Here is a 23,447-nt window from a genome sequence, read left to right as displayed (position 1 = left end):
GTTGTATGCTGCTTTCAGACTGAGGAGTGCATGACTGTCCTGAAGAAGCTGTCCTGTGCCGAGGCAGAGTGTGTGATCGAGCGCCTCACCACCTGGGCCAGGCTGCAGCTGGAGGACAAAGACCACATTTCTGATGAGGTGAAGAGAGGAAAAGAAGTCCGAAATGAAATGAAATTTGCATTTTACAATCTTGTATTTTCTGAAAGTAATTTCCAGACTACTAAGTTCATGTTGTCCCATTTCAAGACGGTTTTAAGCAGCTTTTTATTGCTGAGCAGTAAATGTAATTACAACATTGCATCTGTGCTGTCACTCATAGATAATATTTGATATACCAAGGTTTCTCCCTGGGAGCATTTCCGCTTGCAGACTTTTCATTATTCACTGATCTTCTACTCTAACTTGTTTCAGAGGTGCAATGTTTACTAAATGTCTTTGTCTTTAATAGCACAAGAAGAACCAGATGGTCGTGGCTCAGGGGATGGTAGAGGCTCTGAAATACATGCATATAATCCAAAAGCGTGAGTACTGAGTACTAACTTTACACCATTTTGAAGCATTTTCCTTGAGGAAGTCAAAGTATTCCTCTCTGTTCCAACTCTTAAGATAACTCAAGGCTCTGGCCTCCATGTGTTGGAGCAGTAAAACATCACACTGAAGGATGCTTTAGATCAGTGGTTCTCAAACTGTTTTCAATAATGTACCCCCTTTGAAAAAAAAATTCAGCCAAGTACCCCCTGATCAGCGCAAAAAAAATTGTTAGGGAAAAAATGCCTATAAAGATGTCTGATTTATTAAAACAACAACATTGTTAAACAGCATTAACATATGCATAATGCTGCTATACTTTGCGGCCACACACCGTTGCCAAGCAACGCTTATTGTTTAGGTCCTTTTGATAAGCAGGCAGTCATATAATTAACTAGAACTAGCTAGATCTGATAGATTTGGACATAAACGTGAGTGAAGTCTAACCGGACACGAGAGAGAGATCAGAGATCAGATCAGCTGCTGCTGACGGAGACACACAGCTCTGTATGATCACAGCTCCGCCGCTGTGACGGACCGTTGAGTGGAGCAAAATACACTAAGAGTTAGACCTAACACACTTAGCTAGTTTATCTACTCTGGAACTAGCTAAACTAGTTATACATATATTTATTCTTTACTGTCGGGTCACTTATTACAGGTTCAGCGAGCTGCACGAGACTGACGGGCTGTCAGGAGAGGGAGAGGAAAAGAGAGCACCCCGTTTATTGTTCCCATTTTATTATCCAGAATTACTGTAAACCTTTGAATAAAGTAGTTCATCTCCTATTAGTAGTTTGTTTAAATGCATGCATTTTTTTTTAATTAACATAAAATAAATCTCACGTACCCCCTGCAGTACTCCAACGTACCCCTAGGGGTCCGCGTACCCCCATTTGAGAACCACTGCTTTAGATCACATGTGTCAAACTCAAGGCCCGGGGGCCAAATCAGGCCCTTGGTGGATTTATTTTCGGCCCGCAGGATCATTTCTAATTACTATTAGATCTGGCCCGCCGGTATATTGCACACACACCTTCACTCAATCCTGAGAGTCTCCTCAGCTCAGAGCCTGAGCCCAAACATTGATGAACTTGCACCCAAGATGAGATGCCAAGTATCTGCTTGAACTAGCATCACAGAGCAGCACACTGAGTTTAATGGATGTTTCCTTCTGCACTTTGTTTCTTGAGACAACAGGGCATGTTTGGTTTTCTCTTTGAGGGAAATAGTTTTTTTGAAGCTGTTGTTGGCCTGTGGAAACATTTAATCATAAGAAGTGACTGAGGAAAAGCTGCAGATAGAGCCATAAGAAATGAATGCAACTGATTATTTAATGTTGTTTTTGGCAATCATTTAAGCTGTGTTAGTTCCAGGTTTAATATGTGCAATAAATTCATTTCAATAAGTTCTGCAATAAACATTGAACCAGTCCGGCCCTCGACTAGTACCCATCTTTTTATTTTGGCCCACTGTGTATTTCAGTTTGACACCCCTGCTTTAGATGCATGAATACTTCACATTTTCCAATCACCTTCAAATATATAAAGACACTAGACATCGATTGTCTTAACACAGCTTACAATTTAAGGTTAGGGTAAAAACTGTCCAAGAGTGTCACAGTGTTTCGTGTCCTCTGCAGATAATGCTCTTAAAAGCATGGAGTGTGAAAACAACCTCATCATGTTCAAGGCCATCGCCCACCTGCAGGTGAGTCTCATTTAAGGTATTGATGTCATGTTATTTATACAAATATAATGATATTGCATATATCCGTCAGTGGCTCAGTCAGTAGGGGATTGGACTGTGAGCTGTAGGGTCGCCGGTTCAAGTCCCCGACCAGACCTAAAAATATGGAGTGTGGACTGCTACTTGGAGAGGTCCCAGTTCACCTCCTGCCCTGCCGTGGTGCCCTTGAGCAAGGCACCGGACACCCCCCTTCCCCCCCACTCCCATTGCTCCCCGGGCGCTGTACAATAGCTGCCCACTGCTCCTAGTACTAGACTCCTGGTACTAGGATGGGTTAAATGCAGAGGCCTGCATGTTTGACCATTAAAGAGGGTTTCATCTCCCTCCCATTCTATTCTATCTTAAGACAATAGACAATATGTAAATATTTATTTGTATTCGTAATCGTGCTGCATGACTTTATCTGAAAAAAAAAGCACATCTCGTCAATCTCGTTTTACATAATTAATTCTCACCAATGATCGTGTGGTGAATGATATAAGAATCTGAAAGCTTAAGTATATTTGAAATGTTATTCCATCTGTTCTTTTATTTTATTTTTTAAACATGTATTTATTGATTTTTTTACATTTATCACATTACACAAACACAACCCCCAACATCAGATATATAGCAGATTACAAAATGATGCTAACAAATAAATAAAAAAGTGTGCAGTTACTAGAAATCAGTTTAAAGTACAGACCAAGAATATAATTACATTTGCTAATGAACAAAAATACAATAAAAGCACATCCACAAACAGAGTTCCACCTGTTCTTTAATCTTCTCTGGTGCTGCAACCTCTCTTTTCTCTCAGGAGGACTTTGATGTTTTCTTCACCCCTTCCAACTATGAGGATCCAAGCATCAGAAAGCAGATCCAGGAGCATCACATCACGGCCTATGAGAACACGCGTGGCAGCCCTTCATCCAAAGCCAAGGCTACGACCTCTCCGGTTGTGGCGAATGATCCCGATGGAAAGACCAAGACCATTTCCACAGAGGCCGGTCTGCGTCGCCTGGGCCGGCAGCTGCAGCGCACCGAGCAGGAGCTGTGGTCCGACCTCGCCCTGCGCGCGCTGGGGGTCGGGAAGGTGCACAAGGCCCTCAAGATCCTCAGGTTTGCACGTGTGGATGCTGTGCTGTGTGTGTGTGTGTGTGTGTGTGTTATTTACTAAGGTAAACAGTTCATTTTACATTCTGTTCTTGTTTATCTTGTTCTATTTATATAGACCCCTCCATTTACTTGTTCACTTGCAACCTTCTCTGTAACATTTAGCTTATTGTATTTATTTATTTTTGACATGTATATAGTTTACGTCATCTGCATTGCTTGCACATTGGCAGGTTAATCTTGCACTATTTTATTGTTTTAAAGTTGTATGTCTTATATACATTATGTTGCATTGTTGGAGGATTCAGAATTCCTTTATTAGTCCCGCAGCGGGGATAAGTGACCTCGCAGATAAAAGGCAAGCAATAAAAAAGTAGCGAACAACAGAAAAATATATAAAGATAAATAACTACTAATTCCTGACTAAACAATATGTAGCAGCATTAAATAGTTTACAGGGGGTCCGCGGGGTCTTAAAAAGTATTAAAAGTTGATACATACATTTAGCGAAAATGAAGGCTATTAAAAAGTATTAAACGGCATTTTCCAAGGTATTACATTTTGTAGCTTGTTTTCAGTAAGTATATAAATTGTCCAAAGAGGTTGTATTCTACAGTCTGCCTGAGTGTAATCATTGCGTAGGTGTGTAGTGTGATTCTGTGTAGTTTATTTATGGCATCCCGTTGGGTTTGACGTCATCTGAACAGGACATCGCACGCTCACTGCTTGATAGCGCGAAGCTCCGTTTACGCCGATTGTTAAACAACATCGTTATGGGGAAATGCAAGTTTGCGTCCAAATGGTTGGAAGATAAGGAGGAAGGACAATCAATACTGTATATAGTCAATGTGAGGTAAAGTGTGTCGCCAATGTAACCGGTTAAAACTCCAAGTGGAGATGAGGTCTTAAAATGTATGGAAAGGGTCTTAAAAAGGGTCTTAAAAAGGGTCTTAAAAAAGGTCTTAAAAAAGGTCTTACATCTGACTTCAGGGTTCCTGCATATACCCTGGGTAAACATAGGTGAACATATTAAGGTTTGAGATACTTATTATAATTATGTTTTGCACATAAAAATGATTGTGGTTATTTCACAGTAGAATTACAAAATAAATATATATATTACAGGTGTGGTGCACAAGATCTCAAAGGTCTGTATTGTGTTAGGAGCGTGGGACTAAAGATTTGTGTTGCCATATCTACACTGTAGCTGCATATAACAGAATGATTTAATTGAATCATGAATTTAGACAAAACCCTTTTATGTTTCCCTCTTCTGTCATGTCTTCAGTGAGCTGTATGAGCACCACTATAACACCAACACAGGGAAGGTGCTGTTCACCGCTGCCAGGACGTTATGCCAGATGCTGGAGGCGGACGTGCCCATGGTGCTCCCTGACGACTCGGACCTGCCAGCGGTCATCCATGATCTGGCCTGTCAGGCGATCACTCTGTGCCACTCAGGTGAATCACGTGGAAAACACCAATGATGTTTGTAACAGCCAAAATGCTTTTTTAGCTGTTTATTATTTTCATTATTTGTTTATAATAGGTGTCTTCCGGCCATCATCATGGGTGTGACACGTGCATTTCTGCTAAACCTTACTTTTTAAACCCTCGTCTGTATGAGAATCTGTTTATGCAGAATAGTTTTACATAGTAAGCTTGTTCTGAAAATGTTTTTGAGCCCCTCGTGAATGTCACGGTTTGTGGACATACGTAGAGGCGGAGCTACGTTCAGACATTTTCTTTTTACCTTGTGGTCCTGCTTTTGGTTATTGTTTGTTTTACTTTGTTCATTTAACACCTTAAAGGTCCCATGTCATGGCCATTTCTACTGATCATAATTCCATTGTTGAGGTCTACTAGAATAAATGTATATTGTGCAATGTTCCAAACTCACATTGGTTTCTCATACAGCATCTCTGTATAGTATGTGTATTCACTCTCTGTCCTAGACGGCTTGTTGGAGCCGTGAGCCCAGTGGCCGTCTGCGAGACAGCAAGACACAGCGAAACCCAGCCTGAAACACACACACACCCGCAGCCTGGCTGGGAGTTTGTGTGTGTGCCCAGGCTGAGTTCCGCGGTGTCTCGCTGTCTCGCCGACCCCACACCAGTGAGCCAGCTCACAGTGTCCCGCTCCTCGCAGCAGCAAGCCTCGCAACGTCCCGCCGAGTGTGTGTGTGTGTGTGTGTGTGAGGAAGTCCGCAGACGTAACGTAACGTCACTATACCCGAAATACGTCACTATACCCAAGAAGTACACAATGGAAAAAGAGAAATCTCCAACGAGGCGTTCTGGGGCAGCACAGACAGGTCTTTTCTGTGTTTGAGTTTTACTCACTACAGGGTGTACTTTGAGGGTTTGTGACTCTGCAGACCGTTTACATGCAGAAAAACCTTCATAACACACAAGGGGACGGGTACTAACCAGAAAAGCATGACATGGGACCTTTAAACTTAACTTTAAAACAGACTGTTATCCTTTAAACGCGTCAAAGCAAAGTCTTAGCCTTTCTAGCGACTTCATTTATTAGAAAATGAGCCGCAACAATCTTCATTGACGTTTCATGTTTCATACAATCTGCAAAACTTGTCACTGGACCGATTACCTCAGTAGATATTTAACTAGACCTTATAATATAATGACCGTTTCAGATCTGCTGCTGGACTGTCTGGAGCTCTGCAAGTGCACACACATCGCGATGGATGTCTATCATCAGTGTCAGTTATCAGACGACTATGGCTTTATAGCCAAGGTCAGTATCTCATGTTTCTCCAAACAATGACGCTGTTTTTATGTTATTTTGTGCTTAATATGTACTTTTTTTTTTTTTTCTGCTAACATTTGAATCAGCTTATATTACAAATGAGGAGATCTACCAGGTGCTTTCTCTTGGATAGAGGATTATCTATTATCTAACAACATGTTGAGGCAGAATTTTGTACAACTACAGTGAAAGACTTTCCTTTTAATATGAATAGTTATAAATGTTCCCAGACATGAGCAGAAAAAGCGCCTAGAAGTTTAAATCGATGAATGCCTTACCTTTAAAAAAAGTTGAAATGATCTAAATGTATGAATCGTCTGTCCCAGGATCCAACCTTGGAGACAGAAAAAGACCCACACTCTCAGTGGAGTTTTCAGGATGTTTTTAATGAAGATTGCATTGTTCTGGACCCGCTGTCTGTGCTTCCAGTCCAATATGAAATAACCAACTGCTTGCTGCCTATTTCTCTGGGTAAGATGCTCAAAATAATCTTCTACTTAATGTCTCTTTAGTATTTCATGCCCACCATAAGGTAGCAGCGCACTGGTCCTAATCATCTGTTCCTATCCTGCAGATACCAAGCTGTACCCACTGGACTGCTCCTGTCTGTCACACTGCTCTTTTGAAAAGGGTACTGTATAAAACGCTTGTATTTTAGAAGTACTTAAAGTATTTTACAAGAAATCTGGGGAGGCTGCTTTTTGTTTTTATGGCCCGAACTGTGGATCTTAGAAAAGCAAACTCCCTTTGAATTGTTAAAAGTACATTTTAAAGACTTGTTTTTAATTATGTTCCTCACTCTTTATTCTCCCTCGTTATCTTCTCTTGCTCTGTAAAGCACGTCGGGCTGCATATTGCATGAAGGGTGCTTTAGAAATAAAGTTTATTATCAATATTTTATTGTTTTCTTCTTGAATTTGTTATTTTGGATATTTACCTCGTGTGTTGTGTGGCCCACCTGCAGGCTCGAACTACCTGAAGCCCCTCCTCGGGCCCCTGGCCAACATCCTGCAGAGTTTACAGGAGTGCAGTCAGCTGGAGCTGGCCCTCAGAGTGCTGGTCAACTCGTACGGCAGCTGCCTACAGCACGTCACCTCTAATATTATGGACATAAAGATCAGTTTGCAGGTATGGAGGCAACATATACATTATATTTTAATGTGTATTCCTATAGGGACAGGTATCTATCATAAAATAAATGCCACACACCACAGCATTTATAGTGCAATCTAATGTGGGGTTAGCACAACAAATGCATAAGAAACAGCACAAAACTCAACAAAAGGTACATACATTATAACACAAAGAACTCAACAAGAAAATACAGATACATACAGGACACAAACTAATACATAACATAATGCACTGCATCATTAATGACTATTTTACTGGTCCTACTTTAAAGGTCACCTATTAAATGCAAAATCCACTTTTTCCTGTCTCTTCTACATCAACATGTGTCCCCTCTTGTTCATGTCTTTTATACATCAGCATGTGCCCCCTCTGTGTAAAGAGATTCTGAAAGTTTCAGGAAAAAAGATTCTCTCTCTTTTTGTCCTGATCCATTTCTATAAAAACCTGTCTGAAAATGAGCTGATCAGATTTTGGCTACTTTATGATGTCATAACGATTTTTTTGGCTTGTGTAACCATTATCCAATCACCAACCAAGGTAACCCCCCCCCCCCCCCCTCTTATTACCTGAATCTCCTCCTAGAGCACCATTGTGTTCTTTTTAACTAAATATCTCTCAGAGGGGCGTGGGGAGGGGCTCCTTATTTTCATCTGAAGCAGGGATGGGCAACTTTGATGGTGGTGGGGGCCACATAATTGATGTACTGGCCACCAGGGGGCCGCAGATTCACTTGGAACACATACACACAAATTCCATGTGTTGTATGTAATTATTAACAAATATACTAAGTCTGACATCTTCATTGACATTTTACAATCTTTCAGGGAACATCCTCTAATAAGCTCACTAAACAAATATCAGTTCACAGAAATGTTATTTAATTTTTACAAGTGGCATATTTGTATTGAACAGGTTATTTAACAGTGGAATAAAACTATTTTAAACTATTGGAAAGCACGGAAAACGTGTGTGCATTGAGATTAAACATTAAGATGTCATGAACACTAACCCAGACATTAGTTGTCTAACTTGAACCTAAGACACTTGTAGCCTCTGCTGACGCACAACAAGGGGAATGTCCACACAGACACCTGTCAGCCCGCACTCGGCTGTTCCTCAGCACCGCTCCCCCTCCCGCTGAAATTATGAATGAAAAGCGTATAGTAATCATAGATAACACGGCAGGGTCCGTGACAGTTTGTTTTCATCTGATTTCAAATAAACAAAGTCTTGGTTTTTAGAATATTAAACTTGTTTCGCCAAACTCAGATGATAAATACAACTTTGAAGCTTGTAAAGGCATAATTACAAGAGGCAACTTAACGTCACAGCAGGCATAACAACAGCCGGTGTTTCTTGTGAGGGTTTCCCCGGGAAACACAATAGAGAGGCGAAGTCCCTCCCTTTCCGGGGGAGCTCCATGGGACCTTATTTCGGAAAATGTATGTATTGAAGTCAATGGAGAGAGAAAGATTATCTTTTGATCCCGTTTGAATTGTGCAACGAATTACACATATGATGTTTGTCAATTTAAAAAGATAATTTTGCAAGTAAAAAAAATAAAAATGTGCCGTAAAATTGTGAAGTAACACATTTTTTTATGTGAAGCGCTCAATGAACTACATCTCTGGTCTTGCATACGTCACCAACACCAAGATGGCCGTCACGTTGGAACATTTCACCTCTTTCTTTCAGAATGAAGCGAAAAGTATTAAAAGAGGTGAAAATCTAAGTCTGGGCACGTTGAGAGACATGACACACAAGGGGAGTTAGTCGGTTCCAGCATGCGGGACCGGCTTTACAAGGTTTCGATGAGTAACACGAGTGTAATGTGTAACGTTAATGTCAGCTAGCTAAATTCACTTACTGGGATTTGTAGTTTTACTAGTTGCGTATTTTTCATAGTCTTATATTTCAACAGTTTTAAGACAAACTGTGACTTTTTTGACGTGGAAATTATTTTTTAAATTGACAAACATCATGTGTATTTCGTGGCACAATTCAAACGGGATCGAAAGATAATCTTTCTCTCTCCATTGACTTCAATACATCATTTTTCAGAAATAAGGTCCCATGGGGCGGAAGTAGATGGGCGTGACTTCGCCACTCTATACACACAAACGTGTCACAGATTATTTTGCGGTATTTGAAATCATGTACGCAGCTCGCGACGTAACTAGGAGTCTAGTGGACGGTATCAGTACTACTACAAAAAATAACTTGACAATTTTTTTATTTATTACGTTGTTTATAAATTAATCTGAGGGCCGCAAAAAGTGGAGGTGTGGCATGCGGCCCCCGGGCTGCCATTTGCCCATCCCTGATCTAAAGTAACAGACAGAGAATCAGCTCTTTTGAAACGGGGCTGAAACAGAGGGGTTTATGGGATGCTGCAATGATCTGTTCGGTATTTGGAGCCAAACATTTCAGAGACATGTTTTGTATATATCTGAGACCTCTAATGTATTGATGAAAAACAGTATAATAGGGGACCTTTAAAATGTCAGGATCCAGATATCTGTATGCAGGAGATTTCACACGTGGCCCTTGCATGAATGAAAATGGACGCAAGGGCACCTGACAATTTAAATGTTATTCTCCACGTGTTACTGAAGCTTTGAGTGCAACCACAAGCATCGATGAGCCTGGTTATATTGGCATTTCTAGGGGATTAATAAATCATCAAAATGTATAATATTTCATTCTAATACAGTGCTATCAGTTTCACTGCCATATGTTTCTAGGACCATTTGTACCACTATTGTATCTTAAACAATGTTTGATCTTTATTTTAACTCTTATTTCAGCTGTTCGATACCCAGGAGCTTAAGAATTACAATTTATGCTTGAATAATCTTCGAAAGACAACTATTTCAACTCTGGATGCCGTTGCTGTGGCTCTCTTGCACAAGGTGGGTCTGATGACATAACAGATTGTAGCAGATTGACTGTCTTTCTGAATACTTTTAAATAACTATCTCTATTTTCTTTGGGCTGCAGGTTTTCAACTGGAGGGTGGTCGATTGTGATTTGGCTATCGGACTCTGTACGCTCCTCCCCAAAGCAGAAGTCTTAAAAATACTCTGGAAGTTTATTGACAACACCTGGCAGAACTATGACAAAATTCTGGTAGGCAATGATCCCTTGATCGTCAAACCTTTATATATAATGAAAGTTAAAAGTCGCGTTCACACCGGAGTACGTTTCCCGTTTAGTTCCGATAGTTCCTGGGATTTTGCGTTCACACCAAAAAGATAACTTAGTTCATGAGAACTTTTACCCCATGTTTAGTGCCTGCTAGAGAGGTGGTACTTTCATGGGGAGAAAAAAGTTCCAATTCCGATTGGCTGGGCGAATTGCAAACCACGCCCCGTAAAACTCGGGAAAGTATTTTGAAGCCGCCATTGTATTTGCCGGCATTAGCATTATTAGGATTAGCCCAGCGCACCAACAGAGAGAGAATAACTTATGGCAACACAAAAAAAAACATGGGAGCGGTGGAGTGATGAGGAGGTGTCGGCGTTCTGGCGATTTACTCAGAAGTCCCCAACTCCGGGGACTTCCGGCCGGGGACTTCGGGTGGCAGTATACGCCGTGAAGTTGTTTGCGGCCTGCCAGTAAACCCAAAGCAGAAGAAGACGAAGTAACGTCAGCGGCTTCATTTGCCTAATCTTTCCTCAGGGACTTTTTCCGGTGTGAACGCGATCTGCTCTTTAGTTCCATGGGGGTATTAAGTGCTGGGAACTAAGTACGGCAAAGTACTTGGTGTGAAAGCGGCTAAAGTGAAATGAGAAATGCATGAACCTTGGTATCTACACACACACACATATACCTGAATAGAGAGACATCCTATCTCTCTCTCTATATATATATATATATATATATATATATATATATATATATATATACATGCCTTTCACACTCCACTCCATTGCATTGCAAAAATGTACATGACATGACAACATGTCAGAGCCTGTGACAGCCGCCCAACAACTGTTGTGCAATGAAATATTGGGCTACTAGTCATCTCGAACCGTCAGTTTAAAAAAGAAGGTGCGATACCGTTCCGATAAATATCAATAATTTCGAACATCGCGGGGAAATTCCTTCGACTCATTTTGAAGTTTTGGGGGAAGCCGGAAGTGACGTCAATGCGGGAACGCTTCACTGTGCGGCGAGAGAGCCAAACACGGACAAAGTGTGTTGTCATGCGTAGAAATGGTGAATTACTGAGTTTAGGCACGTTAATAACGTTTTAATGAAGTTGACTACAGTATATTCATATTTGTCAGTGCTTTCATGTCAATTCGGCGAACATAAACATAAATGATCGTGGTGAAGATGATGATTACATTAGGATTAAAAATCGGTAGTGAGAGCTGCTGAATTTCCTCCCGTCGGATGTGATGTAAAAACAAATCGATTATTTTTGTAGTTGTAAACTCAAATGGATTGAACTACATTTATTAGTGCTTTCATGTCAATTCGGCGAACATATGATAGATTAAATGATCGTGAGGATGATGATTTAAAAATCGTTTGTTTGTGCCGGTCTGCATTTCCTGATGAGAAAACAAACCGATGCTTTTTGTAGTTGTAGTACACCAACATGGATTAAACGTGTGGTTTTTTCACCACAATGTTGGGGAAATTAATGGATAAAATGCACGGATTATTATTATTATTATTCCCACTCCGATCGGGACACTAGGTCCACCGTTTCCCCGCAGCGAGGCTCCCCCCGTTGACAGTTTACGTGGGCTGGGCTGGGTGCAGTGGCGGACTGCCCATCGGGACGAATCCCGATGGGCCGGTACCGAAGTGGGCCGGTCGGATAAGTCACTAGCACATCCCCCACTCCCCCCGTTAACAATTTACTAGCGGTACCGAAGTGGGCCGGTCGAGAGTCCCGGGATAATTTTTAGTCCCAGTCCACCACTGGCTACATGACCGTATTATCGCCCATATTGACGCACCTAATTCCTAAACTTCTAACAGATACAACATAAACCGATCCTTCAGCCTCATATGAGCTCTCAGACACGTTCAAAATTAAACTGTCATCGCTGTCTGAGCTTGCTGCTGTGTGCGCCATCGTGCGTTTACATGCAGATGCTGGGATCCTGAACGGTGCAGCTGGAGCGCTGTGCCCGCAATGACGTCACACATCATTTGGCGGGACTTGAAGAATCCCCGAGAAGATCCAGAAAATGGTCAACATTGAAGGGCAGATTAATCGTTATCAAAGTACAAATATCCAAAATCAGTTCAGTAACGGTTTTCAAGGGGACAATATTTACTCAAATTGGTTTGGATGATGGGGGAAACTCGTGTCACAGGCTCTTTAATCAAAAACTGATCGATTAAGTCTCGGGAGGTAAGCATGTTGACGAAAGCTAACACTGAAATCTCCACTTATTGTACGAGTTCACAACTGATCCTCTTTAAAGTGTTTTCTAATTAAAGCAAAGACAATTAATCATTCAGTAAAGAAGATGCTGATGTTCTTGAGCAAATCTAACCAGCGACTGTCTGTATTATTTCAGGCTGTGGCCAGGATCGGGGCCAATCTCTGCTGCTTGTACGACGAGGCCGAGGAACGAGAGAAGTTCCTCTCCGTCATCACTGATGCTGAATGGGGCATCAAGCTTGCTCAATTGGAGGTGTGAGGATGAAAAGCACTCATGTTTATTTTTCATCTTATACTCCACTAGTTGCTGGCTTTGTTGACTTGACATGTTAACGTGACTTGCCTCTGCTCTGCTGAAGATATCCATGCAGCCTGTGTTCCGTCAGCGTCCGGAGATGAAGAGGAGTCTGATCCCTGATCTGGTGAAAAACAGGAGGATCACCCCAGAAATCATCTTGCAGTACTGCAGGTCAGCTGCTCACTCCTTTACTGTCTATAATATAGTTCAGCGGGCCATATTTTCAGAAAGCGAAGGGCTCTGAGCCGGCTATTATTCTTGGAGGTTCAGCCCACTCTACCTCTCGCTTTGAAGCAACGCCTTTTTATTTTTGATAATATTTGATTATTAGCATTACAGGTCTTATATTCGCGACATACTGTTCAATTACCTCTTTTGGACATGCCTTTCTGCGTCTGATCATTTTGACACACGACACTAAGACTTTTGTTCGACATAGAATGGCAGGGATGAACCCCGCTGTAATGGTCACACATGCAGAGGGGTTCTGCTTTTAACCCATCCTAGTACCAGGAGTCTAGTACTAGCAGCAGTGGGCAGCTATTGTACAGCGCCCGGGGAGCAATAGGAGTGAAGGGGGGTGTCCGGTGCCTTGCTCAAGGGCACCACGGCAGGGCAGGAGGTGAACTGGGACCTCTCCATGTAGCAGTCCACGCTCCATATTTTAGGTCTGGTCAGGGACTTGAACCGGCGACCCTACAGCTCCCAGTCCAAGCCCCCACTGACTGAGCCACTGCCGGACAAGGTTTCTGCATTTGAGTGTTAGGAGCAGTGGGCTGCCATTATGTACGGCGCCCGGGGAGCAGTGTAGGGAATGGTGCCTTGCTCAGGGACACCTCGGTAGCACTTGGTCTTTCCGGGACTTGAACTGGTGACCTTCCAGTTGCCAAGCCAACTCCTATGGACTTTGCCACCACCGCCCCTGTACTACACTATGTTCATTAATATGATGAGCTGATGGTAGATTGTTTGTTGACTTGAGTAAGGGGTAAAATAGACTTTCTTCATGGGCTACAAAAACACTGTACGTGGTTTGTTTTATAATAATTGCCATGAGTGGACTAAGACTATTATTGGGTATTATTTTGTATATAGACTCCAGAATCAAAACATGGGACAGATTTATGGTGCCAAAATGTAATGTAATATTTGATTATTAGCTTTTACAGTTCTAATATTTGCGACATACTATACAATATGCACTTTCTTTTTTACATATTATACTATACTACGTTTTTGGGGACATTTTCCACTTTTCTTTTTGGAAAAGCATTAATAGGATTTGCTGATAGAAGATTGTTTGTTGACTTTATATTGTGTTTTTGGTTTCATGTTACTGCATTTGAAAGCAGCTTTGATTGAAAGACCATCTATTTTTGAGTAAGGGGACAAATAAGACTTTCTTCTCCATCATGGGCTACAAAAAAACTGCGTAAAGTCTCCATGTTTTGTTTTATAATAATTGCCATGAGTGGAATAATAATATAATAACAATAACTATGATTGGGTATTCTTTTTTACACTCCAGATATTACCTCAAAACAAGGGACAGATTTATTGTGCAAAAAAAGTTCATTATCATTTACATTACAGTTCTGTTGAGAAATAAAATATAAACAGGAAAATACCACCGTAGTATTCAGTAATATGCTCCTCCCTCTCCTTCTGCCTGCAGCACTTTTGGCCTGGACCGTGACAGCGTGATCAACCAGTACATCACCACCTTGCTGCTGCTCCAAGCGGACGAGGAAGGTGCCGGGGACCCAGGGGCCAATCAGGAAGAGCCTCTGTGTCATACCGATGAGCTGGAGCGAGTCCTGCAGATCATCCCGATGTTGCACAACACCAGCCAGCTCACCGACAGCCTCTGTGCTGTATTATTCAAGGTTTGTGCAAAGGGGGACAAACTAGAAGAAGAATCCGTTTTCAGTGTTTTCTATCAGGAGTTACATTACTGATAACTTTTGAGCCAATAAGGCCATTTCAATTTCACCTGGAGGTTGATCCAGTACAAACAGTTCAAGGAAAACGTACAACACGAGTTTACTTAGGTATTTAGATATTTTCCTCCATAGTGTAGCTTTAAAATGACAACAGCCCTATTATTTTTATTTCAATTGCCAAACCAATTACTTGAATTCTAATTGACATACAAAACTTGAAATGGCAACACGTTTTTTGTTTAGTTTAAAAATATATAAAACACACTCTTCTGTACGTAGCACTTACAAAGGATTTGGCTTTAAGTGAAGCTAATGCAGTAGCACGTAATAATCTGGTTGGGTTTATAGATAGGAAATGTACCTATAGGACTTTTGAGTTTGTTACTTCATGGTTGAATGCACTTATTGTAAGTCGCTTTGGGTAAAAGTGTCAGCTAAATGTAATAATGTTCACCTAACTTTCGAAATGCTTTTCTCATACAGCTCAGCCCTTATAACTACGAGAGGATCGAAGTAGTGCTGAAGATCATTCAGGCCGCAGATGACACTGTGACAACCTTTTCTGTTAGTCGGGTAAGAAAAACACAAGGGTACATTTCAGATTAAAGAGTTTCTTCCCTTTTTAAATTATATAATAGAGACTCTTAACACTGTCTTTTTTTCCCCACAGGCAATGGGCCTCCTTCAGCACCTGAAGTCCTACAAGCGAGTCTCTCCTCCGTCGGACGTGGAAACCGAGTATCTTCTGGAAAACAGCTTGATGCCAAACCTCCTGTTCAACAGAAGACTGCCCTTCCACCCACTCATGCAGAACAAACACTACTGGAAGATCATCTGTGAGTTAGACACTCTAGTTTCAGTATTATTGTTGACAAACTCAAATAGCTCTTATTATATTTATTTAATCTCCCACCTGTTTCCTGTTGGTATCCGGCGTTATCTATATTTTCAGATATATTGCTGTGAGTGGGTGATACTGTAACAGTTTATCTTTCCTGTGTTTAGCTCCTGAGCTCAGTGAGGAGACCTTCCCTACTCTGCTGCTGATTAGCAAACTGATGAAGGTAAAGCACACTAATCTGAAAAGTAGCATTAAGGTCTTTACACAACAGGGACGTCAATACATTTGTCTTTATATTAAGTAAGGGGTGGAGCGGCGTGTTATCAAGTATTAGCAACCTCTGAAATATCCATATTGACCAATCAGAATTGAGTATTCAACTAAGCGGTCTAATAAGATGTTTTAGTCGCGAGTACTTTTACACAGAATATGGGCACTACGGAGCAACATTTTGAATATTTTGAGTGAGGATTAGAAATCAACAACACATAGGCTCCATAGTCTGAAAACATGAAGCCTCTTTCCTTTCAACCTTTACCAGCTCATACCTGATATACTCTTTGTGTTTGTTTCTAAAAGCATTAGACACAGACACAGTGGAACTGAGAGTGACCAGAGGTAACTTAAATTCACTTGATGAAAGCCCTTAAAATAGCTTTACAGCAATTTACCTCAGACAGACTTTCAGACGCTGCTTTCTAGAGAATCCTGGTAGTTTCTATATTTGAACCTTTCATTGAACAACTGTTGCATCTGTCTTGAAATTGCTGGCATGTTTGAAATACGAAGTTTATGGGTGTGAAGGCCTTTACTCTGTATAATCCCCAAAATGATACATTTATCCTCCTGAAGTTTAATAGTGATTTAAGTCATAGCATCTCTTTCCAGGTGAGCCTTGACAAGTTATACATGGCAGCAGTGAACTATGTGTTTGAGAAGAAGATGAAGCCTTTGGTGTTAGAGAAGAGGAAGAAGGCTCAGGACCATCACTACAATAAGGAGACCTTCAAGGTGGCCAAGACCATGATGAAGTACATCCAGTGCATCCAGAACCAGGAGTTGGCCACGGCCACAGCTCACCAGATCGCCCAGGAGCTGCCTGCAGGTCTGAAACATCACACACACACACACACACACACACACACACACACACTTCCACTACACGGCCTGGAAATGTGTATGTTCAGTGACCGTGATATCCATTTGTTTGATCCTTTGTGATTCACTCTTGGGCTGACTGATGTCACAGTATAGCATGTGATAATATACTTTGTCTTTAAAAAATGACAAAGGTCTCGTGGCTTCCTTCCTTGTTTTTCTTTCAAGCCACTAGATGCCTTAAACAGACATGTTAAGGCGTCTAAGAAAGAAGTTCTAACGCGTTTTCTTTCCTTTATATTACTTACAGTTGAAGAGTTGCTTGGCCTCCGATAGTTTAGATGATGTTATGCGATGTGTTTGCTCAAAATAAAATAACAAACTTTTACACATGCAACAAAGAAAAGAGGCATTGAGAATATTCCAAAAAAATTGGCAAAACTCAAATAAAATAACAAACAACTTAAGTATTCTTTCTTTCTTGATAAGGCTTATATAACTTAATAACTTAAAGGGTAATTGGACTGTTAAAAACTGTTCCTCGACGGCGTCTTTCTAGCAGGTTGCTGCTCATCACTGTCACTTTAGAGAGGCGCGTGGGAATTGTAGTCTTTTATAGTGTGTTGACTACAGACGTCACAATTAGGTGGCCTTTCTTATAAAAAACAAAATACTGGCTCTAACAAAAGGCATACTATATAGTATGGCATTATATAGAGACATTAAAGTCATAATATACAGTTGATGCGAAAATAAATTAACAAACTATTTATTTCCTAAATAAACCGGTACTTTAAATACTAACAAGCAGAATAATGAACCAAGCTAATTGCGCGTTTCCACTGCAGCGGGGTAGCCCCGTTTAAGCGTCCCTAAGCGTCCTCGCTCTGGCCTCGGGCTGCCTCGCTGGCCGGCCCAGGCCGTGGCGCATTTCCATTACAGTTTAGGACCTGGGCTAGCAACGCAGTGTAGGCGGGGCGATCAGCTTTTTGGGCGGAGCGACGCTGAGATAAAACTGCAGTGGCGTCATCTTCAATGCGACACAACTCACACACAACAATGGAGGATATGGAAGCGATCGTGCGTCACCTCCTCGGTCGACCACGGTGTGCTTTTCTTAGAAATAGCCATTTTTGTAGCTCCTCCGTTTACAAAATGCTGTTTATAAAAATGCAGCAAGCTTGCTTCTAGATATATATGCGACGCTAGGGATGAACTCGCGCGCAATCTTGTGACGATTCTCTCTGACCAATCAGCAGTCGAGAGTGTTGACGTCACTAGTTCAGCCCTGGCCCTGGTCTGAGGGAACCACGATTTTATGGGGCCGGAAAAAGAGGGAAAAAGTACCCGCTGGCCGGTACTAGGCTATATGGAAACGCCACCAAAAATCGGCCTGGCCGCTTGAGGACGGTTAAGGACGCTTAAACGGGGCTACCCGCTGCAGTGGAAACGCGCCATAAGTGTCCCACGCTCCCAACAAAGCAAGGTCTAAAGACTACAGCAGGAGGAGACTGCAGGAGTAACACACTCAAATTAAATAAATAATACACACCACACATTCTCATGCTGTATATCTAATCTTAAATGTGACCCGCTCTATCGAAATCAGTCGGAAGTCGCAACGGCTCATTTCAAAATAAACGTGGATTTGCGTAATAAAATAGTTTTCAGGGTTCGGGTGTTTTGTTTGATTTTAAATAAACAAAGTCTTGGCTTTTAGGATATGAAACTTTTATTTCCAAAATCACACGCTAAATACATGTTTGAAACTTGTAAAGGGAAGATGACAGCTCTCACTCGCCACTCTGCTCTTCCGCAGCGCAGCCCCTACCCCCTCCGCTGAAATTATGAATGTAAGGCGTATAGTAATTATAGATAACACGGCAGGGTCCGTTACAGTTTTCATCTGATTTCAAATAAACAAAGTCTTGGCTTTCAGAATATTAAACTTGTTTCGGCAAATTCAGATGATAAATACAACTTTGAAGCTTCGGCATAATTACAAGCGGAGAACGGAGTAACTTTACGTCACAGCAGGCACAACAACAGCCGGTGTTTCTCCTGAGAGTTTCCCCCGGGAAACAAACACAATACACACAAACGCAAAAATACACAAACACACACGTATATACACACACACACACACACACACACACGAGCTTCCCCCAAAGCAGTAATCCAAACGAAAATATTTTCCCTCCGTACTACTTTGATAATTTGCTCCGCTAATAATCAATCAGATCGATGGATTCCAGAGAAGAGGAAACTTTGAAGGCCTTTTTCTCAAAATGATGACTCGGTAACAGTCATTATATAATGTGACATATTTTGCTTAATATTTGAAGTACAAAAACAATCCTGATATCATTAGAAAGCTAGGAATCTCCTCTTTCCAACAGTGTATACAACTCAAAATGTGTCTTCGGGTCAATGTGACTGATTTCGATAGAGCAGGTCACAAATGATACATTAACATAAACTAAGGACATGGCTCCTACAGAATGTGCTGAAGGTTTCCTGTTCTCCGCAGGCTACGAAAAGACGCAGTCCCTCCGGTTCTGTTTGGCTCTTGGAGATGCCTGGCTAAAGGATCCAAATCTTGACGTCAGTATTTATCATTTTTCATCACGGTACTGTTTCCACAGGTCCTTGAATGTGTAGTGTCACAAAAGAAGGAAATAAAAATGTACATTGGCCATATAAAATGCCTATATATATATATACTTATATATATTATATACTTAGTACAGGAATATAAATTGAAGTTTTTTGCTAAGCTATTCAATTTGTAATAGAAGTATCTTACATTGTATATTGTTTTGCTTTGCTGTTTTGGAGCAGGCAAAAAGAGCACATAGTCTGAGAAGTGTTCACACATTCAAGCCTCTCTATTTCAAATGGTCTGTAAGCTTCTATAAAGCCCACTAGTTCTGAGTATAACATTCTCAGTGTTGTAACCGAAGCTAATCTTGATCCCTGTTTAAAAAGAATACTCTGTATTGGGACCTTGAATTAGAGGTAACTGGGCCTGAAAAGCTTTTGAGAAGCCATTTAATTACATATTCAAGAACAGGTGGGAACTCTGTACAAACTTAAGATCTGTCTCATCCTTATCTGGTTAGATGTTTGTGAAGTGGTTGGTCTGGCGACAAAACTCCCAATGAACAGTTATTTAGAGCATGAGGTAGGCTCATCACTTTGATGCATTTCAATTAAAAGAGTCCTGTAGTGAAGTTATTGTTTAACAACGATTAATGACTCAAATAAACAAACAATATCTTAAAGAGGACCGAACGCGTCAAAGTGACTGTTCATTGGGAGTTTTGTTGATACATCAAAGTCAACAGAAAATGTCCGAGCCAGTTCACCGTCTGTGTCATACACATTTCGGGCAAGCAACAGATGGATTAATACAAATAAACTACAACCATTTGACAAATGTCAGAAGTGCTAATTAAATGCAAATGTGTGCCATCTAAAATAATAACAATAATGGAAATATTTAACTTGGGTTAAATACGCATCTGGGCTCCTATAGTTGTTTTTAATCTGTAAAGTACTTCTTATCTTAACTGGGCCTGAAAATCTCTTGAAAAGCCGTTTAATTACATATTTAAGAAGAGGAGGAAACCTTGTATAAACTTCAAATCTGTCACATCCTTATCTGGTTAGATGTTCCTGTAGTGGTTGTTTTTTAATCTGCTCCCCTCTCATCCTGAGCAGGGGGCGGCGCGGGCCAAAGGGGAAATCTTCCTGTCGAAGCTGAAGCTGCAGTTCCAGTGCTCGGCCACGGAGAACACGCTGATCGCGAGTCGTCTGAACGGCCCCGAGCATCTGAAGCTGACTAGGCAGCCGTCCTGGCTCCTCATCGCTCTGTACGAGCACAGCAGCGTGGAGCAGCGCTACAGAGACTGTGGCATTCAAGTTCATCCTGGTGAGCATGTGCTAAAACCAGTGGTGGAAAGTAACTAATTACATTTTGTATTTATTTAAAGGTCACCTATTATGCAAAATCCTCTTCTCCATGTCTCTTCTACATCACCATGTGTCCCCTCTGTGTAAAGAGATTCTGAAAGTTTCAGGAACAAAGATTCTCTCTCTTTTTGTCCTGATCCATTTCTATAAAAACCTGTCTGAAAATGAGCTGATCAGATTTTGGCCACTTTATGATGTCATAACGATTGTTTGGCTTGTGTAACCATTATCCAATCACCAACCAAGGTAACCCCCCCCCCTCCACCTTATCACCTGAATCTCCTCCTAGAGCACCATTGTGTTCTTTGTAACCAAATGTCTCTCAGAGGGGCGTGGGGAGGGGCTCCTTACTTTCATCTAAAGTAACAGACAGAGAATCAGCCCTTTTTGAAGCAGGGCTGAAACAGAGGGGATTATGGGTAATGCTGCAATGATCTGTTTGGTGTTTGTTTTCTTCAAGGTTGTGTCTTCCTGGTCGAATGTACTTATTGTAAGTCGCTTTGGACAAAAGCGTCAGCTAAATGCAATGTAATGTAATGTAATGAAGCCAAACACTTCAGAGACATGTTTATATATCTGAGACCTATGATATATTGATGAAAAACAGTATAACAGGGAACCTTTAAGAAGGGAATATGCACATTAATTAACATGAGCACCTAAATCCTTCATGTAAATGTGCCACATTTACATGAAGCCATAGAGGCTTATTTTCATCTGCAGTTTGATGGCATTCAAATAAAACATGCAAGAGCAGAGAAAAAAGCACATTACTCAAGTACTGGACTTAAGTACACCTTTGAGGTACTTCATTTTATACTACTACTATTACTTTTTTTTTTGTAACATTCATCCGACAGATTTATTTACTGACAACTTTAGTAACTTTACAGATTAAGTACTTAATTACTTTTACTTAAGTATGATTGTTGATGCAATGCTTTTGCTCAAGTAAAGAATCTGAATACTTTTCCCACCACTGGCTCAAACAGCTGCTGAAGTAAAGCTACATTTAGCTATACTGTAGGACTATATGGATTTATTTCCTTAAGCACATGTTGGCTACTGGATTAAAGTCTTATCACTTATTTTACTTTGCACATCTTTTGATGACATTCAATTGTTTTACATCAGCTAGAAATGATGTTAAACGCATTAATGCTACACTCATTATGCTACATTGTTTGATATGTTTTAACTGGGAGAAACTGATCATTTGTGCAGATATACATGCAGTGGTTAAAGAAATAGCCACCATTAACAACGTGGATCTTTTGAAAATCCGTAACATGATGCTGGAGAAATGGATCTGCAAAACGGGCCCAGCTGTCACCAAGGTTTGTCTCTGAGCCCCGTCTTTAGTAGCTAATCAGTTTCTGTTGCTCTGCCTACATTGGAGCCATTGTGTTACATTTGGACCTTTTTTCTTTTTTTTGACAAAGGATATTGGTAATCGTGAATGTGTGAGCAACATGGAGGAGGACCCGGACTTAATGAGGTAAGATCCCTTCTCAAAAGGTTCTTTAATAATGAAAATTCAATAAAAAAGAAAGCACTCTTTACTTTAAATCTTTGCTTAAAGGTGGGGTAGGTAATTCACTTCAGAAACACTTTTTGTTATATTCCATGGAATGCTCTTAACATCCCGATAGCAATGATTATATTAAATGCTTTGACAATAAATCCATAAAAAAAAGTCATCAGTGGAAGCCGTAGCGCTGTAAAAAGCACGACCAATCATCTGAGCCGGCCCGGCTAAAGTAACTGGATGGCCTACCTGCCTGTCAGCCTTCCATCTGGGCACAAACTTATCTCGTGCCCTCATTGGTCATGTGTGCGTTTGTGTGTGTTGGAGGAGGGGCTCTGTGAGGAAGTCTGAAGGAAGGGGCAGATTTTTTTTCGGTTGTGTATTTTCAAATTCTAGCACTCGAGCTGGTTTCTCCGTTCTTACCTACCCTACCTTTAATGTAACATTAATAATACACTTTATTTGGAAAACATAACTACAATATTAAAATAATGTTAAAATAAATACAGAACAAGTTAAAACATCTACAGTCAGTGATCCTAATGAAATTCCCGTAAATTAAAGCTGACAAGAAATTTAAATATGTTCAAATAAAAGCAAAACACAGTAAAACATGGACAATGATACTAGTGAGAATTTAAAGTTAAGCCATATTAAAAAGATAGGTTTTTGATTGAGTGATCACTGAGGTCAGAACATTTCTGTCCAATAACTTCAATGAAGTAAGGTAGTATCATCTATTTGTTCCTTTAACGTAAAGTATAAAACTGTTACAAATCTTTCCCTGCATTATTTCATATCCACTGTGGTAAGACAAAGAGTAAAAAACCCCCAAAAAATGTACACGTATCTGTTCATTATGATGCTGTCAGGGTGGTGTACATGCTGCAGGCTTTCCCCATCAATGACGCTGTCCGTGTCCTGAACCCCATCCTATCTGCTGAAAACTGGGTGAGTGATCATTGCACAAACAGTCCAGAGAAAGGACATTCATCTGTCTGCAACTTACAAATGATTGAGCTAATATATCATATTCCAATTACTTGTATAAAGACTCTCCTTGCACTATTTCTATCCTA

General features: G+C 40.8%; 1 protein-coding gene across 2 annotated transcripts in view; it reads left to right on the top strand.

Annotated features, from left to right (window-relative positions):
* Window positions 1-23,447, top strand: part of kntc1 (kinetochore associated 1) — a 52,753-nt gene that overhangs the window by 13,993 nt on the left and 15,313 nt on the right. For both annotated transcript variants that reach the window (XM_034238219.1, XM_034238218.1), the window contains exons 29-51: window positions 19-138; window positions 449-521; window positions 2,171-2,238; window positions 3,077-3,378; window positions 4,661-4,833; window positions 6,029-6,129; window positions 6,468-6,612; window positions 6,716-6,772; window positions 7,106-7,269; window positions 10,083-10,187; window positions 10,276-10,404; window positions 12,822-12,938; window positions 13,045-13,154; window positions 14,659-14,869; window positions 15,410-15,499; window positions 15,597-15,762; window positions 15,932-15,990; window positions 16,656-16,872; window positions 19,396-19,469; window positions 20,589-20,799; window positions 22,065-22,177; window positions 22,283-22,338; window positions 23,241-23,319. In XM_034238219.1, the coding sequence (XP_034094110.1) occupies window positions 19-138; window positions 449-521; window positions 2,171-2,238; window positions 3,077-3,378; window positions 4,661-4,833; window positions 6,029-6,129; window positions 6,468-6,612; window positions 6,716-6,772; window positions 7,106-7,269; window positions 10,083-10,187; window positions 10,276-10,404; window positions 12,822-12,938; window positions 13,045-13,154; window positions 14,659-14,869; window positions 15,410-15,499; window positions 15,597-15,762; window positions 15,932-15,990; window positions 16,656-16,872; window positions 19,396-19,469; window positions 20,589-20,799; window positions 22,065-22,177; window positions 22,283-22,338; window positions 23,241-23,319 (2,940 nt within the window). The remainder of the gene's footprint in view (window positions 1-18; window positions 139-448; window positions 522-2,170; window positions 2,239-3,076; window positions 3,379-4,660; window positions 4,834-6,028; window positions 6,130-6,467; window positions 6,613-6,715; window positions 6,773-7,105; window positions 7,270-10,082; window positions 10,188-10,275; window positions 10,405-12,821; window positions 12,939-13,044; window positions 13,155-14,658; window positions 14,870-15,409; window positions 15,500-15,596; window positions 15,763-15,931; window positions 15,991-16,655; window positions 16,873-19,395; window positions 19,470-20,588; window positions 20,800-22,064; window positions 22,178-22,282; window positions 22,339-23,240; window positions 23,320-23,447) is intronic.

This window comes from Gymnodraco acuticeps, unplaced genomic scaffold (genome assembly GCF_902827175.1).
Source record: "Gymnodraco acuticeps unplaced genomic scaffold, fGymAcu1.1, whole genome shotgun sequence".
NCBI classification, from domain to species: domain Eukaryota; kingdom Metazoa; phylum Chordata; class Actinopteri; order Perciformes; family Bathydraconidae; genus Gymnodraco; species Gymnodraco acuticeps.
The sequence above is the reverse complement of the archived record's forward strand: the minus strand, read 5'-3'. Positions and strand labels throughout refer to the sequence as shown.